The sequence below is a fragment of the Lampetra fluviatilis genome, chromosome 10 (assembly GCF_964198595.1).
Source record: "Lampetra fluviatilis chromosome 10, kcLamFluv1.1, whole genome shotgun sequence".
Lineage (NCBI taxonomy): Eukaryota > Metazoa > Chordata > Hyperoartia > Petromyzontiformes > Petromyzontidae > Lampetra > Lampetra fluviatilis.
Window position 1 is genome coordinate 3,880,766 of NC_136284.1, and position 16,574 is coordinate 3,897,339.

Below are 16,574 nucleotides of genomic sequence, written 5' to 3' on the forward strand. Positions count from 1 at the left end.
CCCCCCCCCTTTCCTATGTGTACGTACATTGTCAGACCCCCCCATATGCAGGCATACGCATTTGGGTGAACCACCCCTCCCCCCTCCATGCGTACGTACTAAATGGATGGCCCCTAAATACACTGTTCCCACAGACGATTCATTCACACCGTCCAACAGATGCAGCACTCTCACGGCTCTACTTTTTGACACGGAGATGAGAGTATGAACAGCGGCAGACCGCCAAAAGCCGAAACATCACCCCCGTAGTTCCAAAAAACAGGCCTCGGGTAAAACCATGTAGAGCAGCGTTCTGCACTCATTTTCAAAGGAGGAATATTTTCGCCGATTAGACATCGGTATGAGAGCCGCCACACATTTGAACTCATTGGGTTTGACAGCGTGAAGGGGTGTATTCACGTGTATATGATCAGGGGCCACACGTCAAGGGTTGCAAGTGGCTCGCGGGCCTTGCAATGAAGAACACTGGGATAGCCAAAACACACGCTATTTCGATATTCGGCGCACACTTCAGGAACGCATCCCCGACGTAAACCGGGGCATTAACTATACTGTCTGTGGAATCTTTCACTATTTTTTCAAGGAATTATCAAGTGCCATACTTTGGGTCCTGTTTGGCCAAAATTGATTTACTGAATTTTTTGGAAAAAATGCGTTCCTCTATTGTTCTGTTTTACGTGCTATATTTTAAACGAAAGTTAAATGTAAAGAGGAAAATGCCTGTCCAACAGATGCCAAAGTTACTAGATGCGTGACGATCCTTGCTATGGTATTTCATGCACATTGGCACGTGCAAAACAGGCCTTTAAATTGTTAACGTGTGTACATCCTTTATTTATTTATCACACACATCAAAGAGTATTGTACATGACTTATGGTACGTGTAATAGCAATACATATGGAACACATTTTGTTCACATTGGTACAACTCTTAACGATCCGAGTAGGAACCTGTGATCACAGCCCGGCGAAAAGCCAAATCAATGTAAATGGCTTTCAACTTTGCATGAGCGTCCCTTTATTGTGGTTCGCTCCATACGGTGCGAACGAAGTTCAACATACATACAAGCCGGCATGCAGCCACGTGCATTGTTATTGAGGATGTTCTCGCTGATTGCTGTTGGTAGTAGGGGGTGATCCAATTTTAGATATCCCATTGACTTCTATGACCCTGGTCTGGTGCAGAACATGATTGGTTACAAGAGACGTGTGTGTTGGCGGGGCCTAGTTTTTAGATGGGATATTTTCTGAGCCTGCCCCCCCTCAACTCCCAGATCCTCAGACCCCCCGCCCCCCTCCCACCTCCCACAATCCTTCCCACTGCCCTCAACGGTAGTGAGTGAGGGAAGGGAGGCAGGGAAATACTTTCCAGAATTCAGTCGCAGGACAGGGCCTCGGTGACATCTCGCCACCGTGGGGTACCACGGGATATTAACTACCTCGCCTGGTATGCAGGAGGGCATGGGTTCGATCCCGATTCCGACGCCTGTTGTATATTTGGAATTTGCATGGTCTCTCCTCATGGTCGCGTGGATTTTTTTTCCGGGTCCTCTGGTTTTTCCCTCCAAGTTTAGAATCAACATGCATTTAGAGTATTTGGCTGCAATACATTGTCATGTTATAAGCCACTTCGTTGAGCTATCATTTGTGGCCAGGTCACTTCTGAATAAGAGCTATATAACTCAGTGGACCTGAAATGGTAAAATAAAAAAAAATGGTGAAGTTTCAGTTTCGAAATAATTCCAGCAATTGATGGATTGACAAAGGCGGAACAATTAGCGTGGTGGCCCCTGTATTCGCCGGCCTTAACGTGATAAAACCGCAATATATCAAAATTGTAAGTAGATCACACTGTCTATGATGGACAGAGTGTATTGGGGGAATGTTAAAGGCCTTTTTAAGTGTGTTCCGATTGGTGGGAGACGTGTGGACGCTTTGAAATCAAATGTCTTCTCACTAATTGTATTGAGTTCTCTAGAATCGGCTCCCACCACACTGTTGTCAGACACTAACGCAATATGAGCGTTAATTTTGCGAGGTTTCTGTTGGCTCAAGATGTTTCATCAGTCCTTAGGCCTTATAATGTCAAAATACAAAACCCAATGGACCAAAAACCCTAAACAGTTCACGTACAGCAGCCTTATTTGTCAATCCACTGCTGGATGGGGGCCTGTACCAATTTGGTTAGTGCAGGTTGAAGGCAGGGGGCATAGATGTTGGGGACCATCGAGGTATGGTACAACAATGGATGTTGCAGCACTACCCTCTGCTGTCCACAGCGTAGCACCGCAGTCTACAGAAGGCGACGTTGCACAAATGTAGCCCTCCTGAACAATCGCGTAATCTCTTACAGCTTGTATCATCGTCACTCTTTGTTATGCAATTATTGCTTTAACGCAGCCTTTGTAATGATATTAACAGTACATGTGATTAATTCTGGGCAATGTATCAATGGCTTATCTGAAACCGTTTGGGCACACACTCTCACACTACACTGAACACCCCCCCCCCCTCTTCAGCATCATCATAAAAAAATAGTAACCCCTGCCAAAAATCATCCCAGAATGCAACAACAATAAAAACACAACAACCAAGAGGATTTCATACATTTTCCAATGGCCTGCTGCATTGTACAGTTTTCCCCAAACACTGTAGAGGCATCGAATTTTTGCACGTTAAGACAATGGCCAAAATACCGGTGGCATCCTGAGAAATGTGCAGAGCGTACAGAGGAGATTACGGGAGGGGAGCCATAGAAAGCTTCCGCAAGATTACACAAGACCTCAAACTGAAATCACAGCATTGAGCACCCATTGCAGAATTCTGCGCGACAGCTGTAATCATTCTGTTTCGAGGTCGGGAGATATTATTACGTGGTTAAATACTGCTTTAGTGCCTTTACGCAATTAATATTTGCATCGACTGAGCAAGGACAATAATGCCCATTTTACGATCCAATATAAACTATATAGTCCTCTGGTGGATAGTGAAACACAGGATTGTTATTTTAGTTTTCATGTAAACCCCCCTCCCCCCCACTCCGTAAAAACCCGCACACGCGCAAAAAGCATGTGCGGCGTTTCGAAAAGTGACACGAACGGCTGTGGTCGTTGAGACGAAACCTGAGTGCTCTGTCGTGCTTCGCAAATCTTTTCGTCGACATCCAGGAATTACGAGCTCGGTTTAACGCGAGTGCCGGTTGTGGGGAGACGTTGACACGGCCGGCGCCTCACTGCCTCGCTCCCCTCCCCTGTGGGGGGCGGGCGGGGGGGGGGGCACGGGCTGCGTGATTGCTGCTTGAGATTCACCGTCCATCTGGCCCCAACCCTGGAATTACACGAACACAGAGGCGCGATCAATCAAGGGATGCTCTCCCCCCACGCCCGCGCGCGATAGATTCTGTCACATCTAATGTTTACCGCCTTTTACGCAGACATCAAAAATACACACATGAACGCGCGCGCGCACACGCGCACATGCTCACACATGGACGCACAACAACAACCGACACCATTCACCACCCACTGATGGTGATGTCGCCTCGATGCTTGTGCCTGGCTATGTACATGGATGCATGCATGCAAACGTATAGCCTTCATCAGAATGTTGGGGGCATATGCTTTTAGTGAGCACCTATTAAGGCTGCCTCGGCACAGGAGGGAGGTGGGTTTCCAACACCATGCCTGGCCACCTTTGTCTTCCCAGTGCTGATGTCTGTACACCACACCAGGGAGGCCCAGGACTGGTTCCAATATGTGCCATGGTTATCAGTCCTGAGCGGGAACTGACTCAGATGGCCGGGTTTGTAGCACAGTGCACGCACACACACTCTCACACAAAGATTCTCCACATGGTCGAAATAGACTTTTGAGGCAAGTGCAGATAGCAATCACCGATGAAGGCCAGCACAGAACGTGAGGGGATGGTGTGGCCAGCACGATGGCCAGCACGATGGCTGGCCGAAGGCCGCTTCTTGCGAGGATGACCGGGGTTTGCGTGATAGTTTATGCTCCTTGACGAGATGAGCACGGTATTGGGGCAAGCTCCGTTAGCGTCATTCCGGGTGGGCGCGGCTTTGCTCAAGGATCCCACCTTGAGACCCGATGCACGTCCTTTGGCACTCTTCGGAGGTCAAGAAGTTGTTGTCGTTTCCTTTGCAGCCTCCGTACCAGAACTTCCCGCAGGCGTTGGCGTCGCCGTTGTAGTACCAGCGGGAGGTGAAATTGCGGCAGGGTCCCTGGTCCAACTGAACCTGGCACCTGAGTGCGTGGTCTGGCGTGGCGGGGGGGGAAAAAAAACAACCCATCGTTTTATCTGCAGCCGAGAACGACGCCGTTTGTCGGCACGGAGAGCTGCCGCGTTGGGGCCGCACGTCAGGCTGGACAGTGAGACGATGCTTCACGGCAGAGATCGTGAAATGGCGCTTTCATAACGGGGATTTCCGCTCAAGAGCACCAATCGATTCACACGGGGGCCCTGCTCGGAAACAGAGCGTGCGTGGGAGTGTCAACGTGGGGGAAATGGCACGCGGCTCTTCATCCCTCGATTTCCTTGCATATCCAGCTCTCTTGTCTCCTTAGACACTATTCACCAAATTAGATGTATCGTCACGCGCGAGCGACAGGACCTAACGAGCAATTACAGATTTATATTTCTTTTCAAACATAAACATGATGAAAATATAAAATTAATCATCATCATGAGTTACGACCTATCCACTGCTGGATTACGGCATCTCTAAGCCGTCGTCATCGCAAGACCGCAAGAGACGACGGCGATGACGGGTTAGAGAAGCCTTCATCTGGCGTGCGGATAGATGATTGCCCGTGGCGACGATGACGACGAGTGAAATGCGTCGCTCCGCCGGCGGTGCGCGCGCCGCCCCCGTGCCTCGGCACGAGCGGCAGGAGCTCTGCACGTTACCCGGGGTCGGGGGTCGCCGGGTCAGCAGGAAGGACTCCGGGGTCACGGAGGTCACGAGCAACGAGGTGGCCGTGACCGCCTCGACGGTGTTGCCAAAGTGTCCCGGCTCCCCGTTTCGATCCTGTAAACAAAGACAAAGATCCCCCGTATAGCCTTTAACAGACTGTTGGGGCAAGTGCTGTTAGCAAGCACCTGTGAAGGCCGGCACAGCACAGGAGGGCGTGGGGTGGTCAGCACCACGCCCGGCCGCCTTTGTCTCCTCAGTGGCGATTTTTACTACACACCGCACCAGGTACTCGGTTTAGGCGAGACTCACTCCAATTACACTCGTGTATTGTTGTTCACTTTCATCAAATACCAGAAATAATAATCATCTACCGCCCTTTGCCAATCCGCTGTGGGATGAAGACCTCGCCACGCTGTGGGGGGTTCTGTGACCATACTTCACCAAGCTGGTCAGCGTGGTCGGTCGGTCAAATTGGTGTGTCCAGAAACAGTTTAGGCATCGCTCGCCACTGATGTTAGCCTTGGTCAACATCGGCGATGTTCACAGTGCATGACACCAACCACTGTGCCACTGCTCCACCACCCACTTGCTGAAATTACAAATTAAAATAACAGCCTAACTATGAAACAACGGGGGTATTATTTTTCACATCTCATGGATATCAATCCCCCGTTATAAGAATGACAACCAGCTCCATTACTCTATCGCTCTTCTTTGTGTTCTAACAAACTTCACTCATTCATTCCTCCGCCCACAAGTCAGTCAACCAGACTGACTCGTATCTTCTCATCCACAGTGTTCAACCACCACACTGCAGGTCACAACAACACACCCACTCACTCACTGCACTGCAAGTCACACGCACAGCCCGACATAGGAATACCCTCTCATCCTCTTCTCCCAAAGCTCGTATAACCTTGCTCAATAAAAAAAACATCAACTATTTGACTATTTTTAATTCACCAAGCAAGGCCCACTGAGTTACACAGCTCTTTTTAGAAGCAACCTGGCCATAAATGATAGCTAAACGGAGTTGCTTATCATGTGGACATTTATAGCAGCCAAATACTCTAAACGCGTGTTTTTAAATGAGGGAAAAACCGGAGGACCCGGAGAAAACTCCATACAACCACGGAGACAGCATGCAAACTTCAAATTTACCCACGGCCTTCCGCATACCAGGCGAGGTAGTTAACATCTCTTCACCGCAGTACCACCTTTATCTACTGCACCTTCGAGAGCGCCGTTTTCTGCTGGCCGGCATTTGGGCCTGTGTTCAACAACTGTGTCAAAAATAGAAAAAAGTGGCTAGACGCCAGCCCAGAGGTTCACGGGTCCCGTGTTGGGAAGATGGTGGCTTCCTCTTCCTCCTGCTCCCCACACGCACCTGCATGCGTTTCCCGCGCTCCTCCGGGCTCCTGCCATTGTGCGGCGTCGCCGGGAGGGCTTGCGTACGCACGGGAGGTTTTGGAGCCGGCGAGAAAGGCGTGCCGTTCTCATCCTCGCAAAGCTGGCTCACGAGCTTCATCTCCAGTGCTGGGGCACGCACAGTCACGCGCACACACACACACGCGACCTTGAGAAGCAGGCGGCGCGTTCGCGTGAAGAGAATTCCTTTGCTTAACCATAGGGGACCTCATTGAGATTCAGTGAGATTCGCTGTGCCTGCCAGCAGCAGCAGCAACAGCAGCCGAGTAATCATTGTCAAGGAGAGATTGCTAATAATTTGTGAATGCAATTTTTAGATCTTGAATTTGAGCTGTTAGAGAGAGAGAGAGAGAAGGCGTCTAGAAAATGATGGACACTAAACGATTTGCAATGGGAATTTCAATTCTTTTCCACCCAAATCTATCTTGGGTCTGCTATCGGTAATGCTATGGAGGCTCTATTCGGTGTTGGAGAACAGCCCACTGAAGGGGATACCAAACAGATACCCCAGAGATCCAATCAAGTGACCCATTATCCACCCAGTAGGGAGGCCGTACTTTCCCACCAGTTGGTCACCTGACGGTTTCCCCAACATTTGTAGTTATCACAGCGGGAATTAGCCAAACTTAACGTGGCACCAGATTTAACTGCAATGACTTCGGTGACCTGGCTGAAACCGTCAACTCACTGCAAATGAGAGACCCGGTGGATGAAACCTGGATTCAAACCAGAGAATCTGCATGCATGTACTGTATGTTTAACTTTTTTTGACACTGTACGTAGCCAACCGCGCTTATCGTGCGATTGGCTACGTACTGTGTACAGCTCCAGTGGCTTCCTAATATCGGAAGGAAGAGCGTTCCAGACGGCCGCAGAAGCGCATCGGGACGCGCCACGCGATGCGGTGACCGTGCAGTGGACGGGGGGTGGGAGGGGGGGGGTTAAGTCCTCGTCCCTGATGTAAGCCCCGGCCGGGATTCAAACTGTGTTCTCCACCAGGTTCATTTTGGAGTGCGCTCACCACTGCACCCCTTATCCCCCATGCTGCCCACTATCCACATAAGCCCTTTCTCAGAGCCAGACTCACTTGTCAAGCATCAGAACGCACGAGCCGTGGCCTGCGTCCGTCAACGCTGTGGTTGGCGTGCCACCCAGCCGAGCGCTCTGAACGTCCGAGCCGACCGTCCTCCACCCCCCCCAAAACCCGCTCATCGCCCGAAAAACTTAAACCGACCGGCCTCCGCACCGCTCGCTCCCGAGCGGCGTGGCAACCTGGCAGCGTGTTGAAGTCGTCGATGAGGTATACGTGCTCCTCGTCCGGGTCGGACGCGATGAGGTTGAGCTCCGCGACGAAGGTGGCGTGGCCCGGGTCGCTGCGGTTCACGATGCCGATGGCGTACACCTCGACGGCCGCCGCCTGCGCCCCGCGCACCGCCTGCCCCAGCGGGTAGGGCTCGCGCGGGTCCGTCTCGCCGTCCGTCAGCACCAGGGCCACCTTGGGCACGCCGTGCCGGGCGCCCGCGAAGCCCTCGGTGACGGCGCGCTGCAGCGCCGTGCCCGTGTAGGTGCCCTCGCCCAGGTAGGCCATGGCGGTGACGGCGCGGCGCACCTCCGCGGCGCTCGCGTGCCGGCCCAGCCCGAACTCCAACTGCACCTCCCGGCTGTACAGCACCAGGCCCACCTGGCGGTGGCCGCACGAGCAGCGGGGGTGGGGTGGGGGGATGTCGATTCAGAGGCTCTCAGTCCACGGGGAGCACCACTCCCCCACCACCAGATCTACGGGAGAGAGTCATGGATGCAAGCGATGCTGTGCGGATTGCTACTGACCCGGGTGGCGTTGCGGCCAATGGGCAGCTTCTCGGTGAGCGCGCTCACAAACTCCTTGATGATCTGGAAGTTGTGGGGGCCCACGCTCTCGGAGCTGTCGATCACAAACATGAGCTCGAGCGGACGCTGCCGGCACTTCACTCCACAGCCTGCCGCGCACACACGGGCCCACGAAACACACCCGTTCGCTCGTCTAGTCACACACACACACTGTTGGGGGCAAGTGCTTATAGTTGGGTGGGCAAATATGAAGTTGATGTATATACGTATGTTGAACTTCTTTCGCACCGTACGTAGCCAACCGTGCTAATCGGAGCCTTCACCAACCCGCACTGACCAGCGTGGTGAAGTATGGTCAGATAACCCCCACCGTGACCCACGGAGTGTGTGGTGGAGACCCTAATCCAGCAGTGGGTTGACAAAAGGGCCATGGTGTGTTATTTAAGGTTGCCACGGCAACACGGCGAGGGTGTGGTGTGGTCGTAACCACGCACGTTAGCCTTCGGTTCTCCCCACAGCTGATCATGTTTACTGACCGCACCAGGTACTCAAGTCAGTTAAGGCTGAGTAGCAAACTAGGAAAGACACAGGAGGACAAGCTCCCCTTGCCACTGATGTCAGCCGTAGCTGGGATTGACCTCAAGCCCACCGCCCCCAAACCGCCGCATTGAAATGCAGTGTGATCGACTCTCTCGCAACAAAAGCAGATGTGAACAGCTGCTTGAGAAGTGAAACTTTCGTATCTATTGTGCAGACAACATGAGCTCCTCGCCCATCGAGGGGGAGACGTTTTTTTCTATACCAATGGGCTTACTCACCACATATCTCTTTTATCAACTTCATTATTTCTTGCCTCTGGAATGAATAAGAAAAGAGAAAGGGCAAACACAAGTAATTGCATTACCTTCTCAAAAGAGTTACCGTCCGAGCAACAATACTGTGCAATAAATGCCACAATCTCACGTGGCCTTTTGATGTCTTCACACGATATTGCAAATTGAGAGCTCTCCCTGCAAACAAACCACCGTGTGCAGATGGCACCGTTCCCTGGCGGCACACAGTCAACGGGCACTGGGCCAGCCAGGGAGCAATGCGGGGCCTAACACGCGATAATGTCTGGGCTCTCCTGACCCATATGTATGTTGATGTACGTATATTGTTGGCCGTGAGCGGGAATCGAACTCGGGTCGCCAGGTTCGCAGCGCCACGCGCAATGAACCTGACGACCCGAGTTCGATTCCCGCTCACGGCCAACATCAGTGACGGTCGGGCATGGTGCTGGCCACCCAACCCACCGTGTGCCGTTCTGGCCTTCATAGGTGCTCCCAAACAGCACTTGCCCCAACAGTCTGTTAAGGCCATACGGGGGATCTTTATCTTTGTTGTTTTTGTATGTATGTACGTTGAATTTCTTTCGCGCCGTATGTAGCCAACTGTATTCATTAGAGTTGCGGGGGGTGGGGGCGAAGGACACAAAACTAAAAGCAAAAAAGCAGTTTCATAAAAAATTCGATTTCAATCGAAATCATTGAAAGGTGCATAGCTCCAGTGGCTTCCTATTGTCGCAAGGTAGAGCGTTACAGACGGCCGCAGAAGCGCATCTGAAAGTGCACGATGCGGTGACCGTCAAGCCTGCATTGCCACTGTAAGACCGGAAGCCGGAATACTTCTTCACAGTTGTGGCAAATCGCCTGATGGAGGTCGCTGTAATCACCAGCGAAACGTCGTTAACTCAGTTTGCAAATGCTGTGGGTTTACTCTCCAACACACCGGTGTGCTGAAGCAGTAACCAATTAGCACGTCTTGTTCACGCAACACACCTCTCAAATGTGGCTTTGTCAGGTGGTGGTGATGGTTTAACGCCACATTTTAATTTACGCGATTTAACCCAAAAACCTTTATTGTGAATAGTACTGTTCGCAAAAGCCTACTTACGTGCTAAACTGACTGTGGCTCTCAGAGCCTTACCCATGGAACACACTGTAAAACAGTGCCCACTTCCACTCGCTCTCCGACAGCGTCTCAGACATTCATTCACAACATCACCCAACGGGCTCGGAAAAACTTTGATATCAACAATGTAACGTTGCTAATTGCCCAGCCATACGAAAGAACAAAATAAGCATGGCCCGGCATGTTTCATTCAATAAACGAGTGCTGCTGACACACGGGAATCACGGGGATTGTACAAAAACCCAGCAGGGGACAGATTTAGCAGATTAACTTGGATAGAATTCAAAACGTGAGTGGGGAACAGCCTCCAGCCAGCCGACGAGTCATCGTCAGTTCACCGATTCGTCTGTCGAAATCGATCGTTCAGCTCACGATGCGCGTGCGGGATAGAGCAGCGGGTCCCCGACCTTCAATGGTCGACTGTCGGCCGTCAACAAAAGAAACCCCGGCGCACCACCCCGCAGTGAATAGTCCGGTGTTGGGTGATGACAATCGTCTATGGAACAGTTCAACTAGCGACGTCGCACCACGGCCTTGCGGACAGGGGTGGTGTGCGGACCACGTGCTGGGAACCACTGGAATAGAGCTTGTAAGGAGCGATTGTTGGCAATTTACCCAAGATGTATACGCTAACGGTACCTTGAGGCCAAGGAAACAGAAAATACTGAACTATGGAAATCAAACAAGACGGGTATAAACGGGACGAAACAATTGATATCCGCGTCAAATTGTGTCCCACGAATTGTGATAACCGTTTGAATAGCGTGAGGATTTACTTATTTTATACCCAAGCACAACTCTGCAGCGTGACCTTATCAGTGTCACGGCACGGTGAAAAATGCTGAATAGAATGAGTCATGATCCAATCTGCTTTCGTCGATGATGCTTTCTGTTGCAGTGCTTACCCCCCCTCCCCCCCTCTATATTTGAGAAGGGGACTGTGGCACCCATTGCTTAATTGTGCTCAAATTATATATTTCAATGTTTTACCAGGTAAGGCCCACTCAGCTACACAACTGTTTTTCAGAAGCGACCTGGCCACAAATGATAGCTCAACGAAGTGGCTTATCATGTGGAAATGTATAGCAGCTAAGCACTGTAAACGCGTGATTTTAATTATTGAGGGAAAACCGGAGGACCTGGAGAAAAATGCACATGACCACGGAGAGAAAGACATGTAAAATCTAAATATACAGGCATCAGGGTCGGGATCGAACCAACGCCTTCCTGCATACCAGGTGAGGGAGATAATATCTCGCCCAGCCCCAATTTTTCTTATCAAATAAAGATGGAATATTATAAGAAGCGGGGCTGAGTCTTCAGCCAAGGCAGAGCTGTCCCTAGGCAGGATACGGCGAATTGGGACGACTGCCCCGGGCCCCGTGCTTTTGGGGGCCCACGCGCTTCCCTGTCACGGTGTCAGATGTAATGGACGACCCTGAGAAGAGCAGTTAACTACCCTGTACCACCAGCCCCCACCCCCCGCTAGGAAGCTATGGGGCTACCTAGGCAGTATAATCTTTGTTAGCATGAAGTTAAGATTTCAACCTGCTCTGATATTACAACAACAACTCAACACATTCATCGACGAGATTGCAGTTTCGTTGGCTAGGGCAGAGCTGCACAGATGGGCAAAGGGCTTGTGTACTCACAGTTAGCGCCGGATCGCCTTTCTGGCCGACCCTGCCCTGGAGGTGAAGGAGAGACAACAATGGGAATCATTGTTAAATGGTCCGCGTCTTACCGATATGAAAAACCACTCAAGCTCTCTTGCTTGCAGCGAGTAAACAACACACGGCGCCTTATTGCGCTACTGTAAGCGGGACAGTCGGGTCACACTAACCCAAAAGGTATTTTGGCTGCAGCGTTGAAATCGCACGTGGCCATCGAGTGTGTAGGCGGTGCAACTGCACTGGGTGACCCACGGCCTAGATGGGTCCAAACGTTGGGCTACGAACCACACCACGACCGAATGTGTATAATCACAGCACAAGCCGAGCCAGGCAGGCTTGGTCGTTCGAGGTTTGTGGGTACCCAGCTCCATTGCGACACCGCAATGCGCGCACGGGCATAACAACGAAGCCGGTAGTAGGGTGGTGGCTTGTGTCACGGTGACTTTGTGAGAAATCTGATTGATAAACCGTTTCGAGTACAGCACAATATTCTGCTTCTCAATTTACCAACAAATCGTACCTTTGTCCTGCCAATATGCATACGGGGTTCAAGCAGATACCTGATTGAGGGATAGCTCACCTGGAACAAAGCCCAGGTTTGCAGAGGTGTGGACTCGAGTCATGTGACTTGGACTCGAGTCAGACTCGAGTCATGAATTTGATGACTTGCGACTCGACTTGGACTTGCATAACAATGACTTTGTCCCACCTATGAGATGTGGACTCGAGTCATGTGACTTGGACTCGAGTCAGACTCGTGTCATGAATTTGATGACTTGCGACTCGACTTGGACTTGCATAACAATGACTTTGTCCCACCTCTGCAGGTTTGTGTGTGGGAGGTGGGGCCGTGCGCTCCAGTGTATCTTGTTTTAGTACGAGCATGTAATTTGGATGTTGTCGAAAATTAAATTCCAAACAAAGCCGATCCGATCCACATTTCCATAGAATGGAATAGGATCGGTCATGTAATTTGGATGTTGTCGAAAATTAAATTCCAAACAAAGCCGATTCGATCCACATTTCCATAGAATGGAATAGGATCGGTCAGTCGATCCCATCGAGAAGGTGGAGACCGAGTCCACAAAGCTTCGCGGCTCACGGGATGCGGGCATGCTGACCCGGGGCATGTCGCTGAGACACGGAACATTCCAGGGGTCATTCCTCGTGCTTCAGTGTTTGCGAAAGAGTCGCATTGTTTGCGGGCTCGTCATGTACGCGGATCAAGCACATTTGTTTTCTTATAATCATCTGATAATATCACGACGCACGTAAAAAAAACAATGCAGGTAAAATACAAATGCACGCCGCTCACCACCACCACCGCCAAAACAAACTGTACTCCGCTACAATCCGATCAAACAAACAACAAGCACACGAGACCGAAGGCCGACAGCAACAAGCCCAAAAGATTCGGCGTGGTTGTAAGCGTGACGATGGGTGCGGGATGCGAACACTGACCATAGCACCGAGGGAGCCCTTCTCCCCGGGGCCGCCCGCATCTCCCTTGCGACCCCTCTCTCCGTGCAGCCCTCGATCACCCTGCCACGGCCATCACGAACCTCTGAGTCATGGTCGTCACCATTGAGATTTGCGCTCAGAGTACAAGATGAGTGAGAGCGCATCCCTGGGTTTCCTTTGTCTGCGTGCGTGTGTGTTTGTGTGTGGTGTCTAATTCTGTTTCAACAACGTATTTTAAATCCTATGGCAATTTAATACACAAAGCTCAGCTTACACCTCAGTAAGAAAGTTAATGCTATCAATCTAGCCATGAACACTCATTAATAAAGAATATGCAGCTAACTCTCAAATAACCACGGGGAGATTATCCGTGTTGTGGATTAACCGTACTAGCAAAACATAAATTGTATTATCTTTGCACGCTGGTCTGGTCGAGTTCCTCACTCGTCGAGGATCAGCGCCTCAGTGTCCATGTGGCCACAAGTGAGATGTTGTTGGTGGCAAGAAAACCGATTACTATAAGATTAGCAAAACATAACATGGAGACGCATTCTAACCCTTCACTCCCGACCCCACCACCGTTCTGCAGAAGTAAACGATAAACACGGTTTGTAGTCTCATCTACATGCGTTTCCCATTGCCCGTGTTTTCATTTATATCTGTGCCAAGGCTCCCCTACATTCGCCTGGTTAATTGACAGTTGACTACACTGCACTGCGAAACAGATCGTGGTTATACTGGTAGGAACCTCCTGGTTACACCAGCCCACAGGGGATTATTGTGTCCGTCCGTCCGTCGTGCATCCAAAAATGGGAGGGTGGGGCTGGGTGGAGAGGGCTGGGTGGGGAGGAGCTGGGTGGGGAGGGGCTGGGTGGGGAGGGGAGGGGCTGGGTGGAGAGGGATGGGCTGGGAGGGGGGTGGGAGGGGTGGGGCTGGGTGGGGAGGGGCTGGTCACCCCGTGGTGCCCTTATAAAACTCAACGTTTAACCTACTCACGCCGGCTTGTGCCCGCCCTCACAGTCGGCCATATTTGCGGAACACACCACGCCGCCGTTGACCCTGGCCATTGACCGAGCAACCCAACGTTCCTACCAGCTCCATCCGCAGGAATGTGGTTTATTTGTCACAGCGTAGGTCAATATCGGACCCAGGTCTATGCCGTGGGCCAGACCCACAGGACGCTGCTCACCTTTGGTCCGGGGATACCCTCCCCGAGGGGCCCGCGTGGTCCGGGGAGGCCCTGGAATCCCTGCTCCCCCTGGGACGAAACAGAGAGAGAAGACCCCCAGCGAATGAGCCTCAAGAGAGCAGCCGGCACGGGGACAAGCACACATTAAAACAAAGATCCCCCGTGTAGCCCTAACAGACTGTTGGGGCAAGTGCTGTTAGCGAGCACCTATAAAGGGCGGCAAGGCACACGAGGGGGTGGGGTGGCCAGCACCACGCCCGACCGCCTTTGTCTCCCTAGTGGCGATGTTTATACACTGCACTAGGTACTCATTTGAAGCCGAGTCAACCTAGGGGAGGGCCAGGGCCGGTTCAGACAATCGTCACACACACACACACATTTATCAGTAACCCTGCCTTTGAACAAACATATAACCCACTCCGAAATACCCAAATATATGTGTGTATATAATATCAATATCAGATGCTGGCATGGTGTGATGGTTAGCACACTGGACTTGCAACCTAGAGGTCGCCGGTTCCATTTTATCTCCTGGCGCGGCAGCCAGAAACAACGGGGTGGGTTTCTTAAAGCCCTCTCCCCAAGATGTCTAGCCAGAGTGGAAGAGTAGGCCGAACTAACCTCTAGAGGGGTGTCTATAGAGCTCCCTCTAGCGGGACCCTGCCACTTAGCAGTGGCGGGAGCAAGCTCTTTCTGACCTGCGCCGTTAGATTTTCAATAACAGGCCCACGCTTTGCGCAAATATTGGCCATGGAGGCAGTTTTCATTTAATTTTTAATGTTGCGTACATTTAAACATGAGAATGCAATAATGAACAGCGTTCATTGTAAAATAAAATAAATGGCAATTAATCTTATGGCTATGACGAAAGAAGGTGCAGCGTGATTATTTCCTGTGGAGTAAATAATATATGAGCACTTGCAGTGGTGGAATTGGTGGCAGTGGTGGTAGTTTTGGTGGCAGTAGTGGTAATGATGGTGGTGATTATTCATATGATGGTTGTGATGGTGGCAGCGACGGTTGTAGTGATTGTGTGGTGATTATTAATACGATTGTGGTAGCGGTGCCGGTGATGGTGGTGATGGTGCTGGTGCTGGTGGTTGTAGTGGCGGCAGTGCTGGTGGTAGCTTAGGTGGTGGTGGTGGTGGCTGGTCACTTGTGGACGCTGTGTACCTTGGCTCCCTGGATGCCCTCCCCAGACGGTCCATGGGGCCCAGGTGGACCCTGCCGGCCGACGTTTCCCTGCGCCAGGCGCACGGCGAACAATCGCACGCGGAGATGTTTCAAACGAACGCAATCACATCCCAAACTCAGCGACGTAGCTATCGAGCGTGCAGGGCCAGAGTGGCCCAGGAAAAGGGCTACGTTGAGTGGGGAAGGTGGGAGGGATGGGGGGGGGCTGGCTCTTGGCTTGCGGCCCTGGCAGTGCCGGCTTCAGACGACGTCGGCATTTGCCCAGAGCGGTGGGAGATTGTTGAGACCCAGGAGGAGTGGCAATGTCAAGTTGTGCAGTCGGGTGGCTGTGATTGGTGGGTGTGTGTGGCAAGTGACCTGCTCGGGTGACACCAAGACGCCTCGGCCTACGTTGTTTGAAACGCACGCATTGAAACTCACCATAGGCACGCGGAGACGTGACAAGAGGGGCCAGTGGTAGAACAGAGGGAGAGGATGCATTTAATTTCCTTACATCAGGGCCCATTAAGTTTAAAACGAAGGCTTTAGCGACCAATATTATGCATAATAAGATATTTTTTGGGGTTATATCGCGTAAATATAAATGTGTTGTTAAACCCGCCACCACCCGACACAGCCAATCACTAAGGTTTATCACGTAAACAAAACATGCCAAATAGTTACTAGTTCAGCACACCGGTTGTGTGTTGGAGATGGCCCATGCCAACCATGGTACGGCACTTCCCAAAAACAGACAATGCTGGAGAATCTAACCAAACCCACCTTCAGCGTTCATTCAAAACCCACACAATGCGGGAACGCGGTTATCCTCGAGTGTTACCTTTGGACCAGGCTGTCCCTCTCCTGGGGGGCCCCGACCTCCCGGTAATCCCCGGCTCCCGGTGTCCCCCTGAAAAGGAAGGAGTACGCGGCGATGACT

At 51.5% G+C, this 16,574-nt stretch overlaps 1 protein-coding gene across 2 annotated transcripts in view; it reads right to left on the reverse strand.

The window, feature by feature from the left end:
* Positions 1-1,312: 1,312 nt before the first annotated feature.
* The window catches only part of LOC144934439 (uncharacterized), a 68,996-nt gene continuing 53,734 nt past the window's right edge, over positions 1,313-16,574 (reverse strand). For both annotated transcript variants that reach the window (XM_078860190.1, XM_078860191.1), the window contains exons 27-38: positions 16,476-16,544; positions 15,635-15,703; positions 14,462-14,530; positions 13,273-13,353; positions 11,791-11,826; positions 9,004-9,040; positions 8,186-8,334; positions 7,631-8,039; positions 6,318-6,466; positions 4,924-5,044; positions 4,093-4,272; positions 1,313-3,327 (exon numbers count right to left, since the gene is read on the reverse strand). In XM_078860190.1, the coding sequence (XP_078716316.1) occupies positions 3,305-3,327; positions 4,093-4,272; positions 4,924-5,044; positions 6,318-6,466; positions 7,631-8,039; positions 8,186-8,334; positions 9,004-9,040; positions 11,791-11,826; positions 13,273-13,353; positions 14,462-14,530; positions 15,635-15,703; positions 16,476-16,544 (1,392 nt within the window). In that variant the 3' untranslated portion in view covers positions 1,313-3,304. The remainder of the gene's footprint in view (positions 3,328-4,092; positions 4,273-4,923; positions 5,045-6,317; positions 6,467-7,630; positions 8,040-8,185; positions 8,335-9,003; positions 9,041-11,790; positions 11,827-13,272; positions 13,354-14,461; positions 14,531-15,634; positions 15,704-16,475; positions 16,545-16,574) is intronic.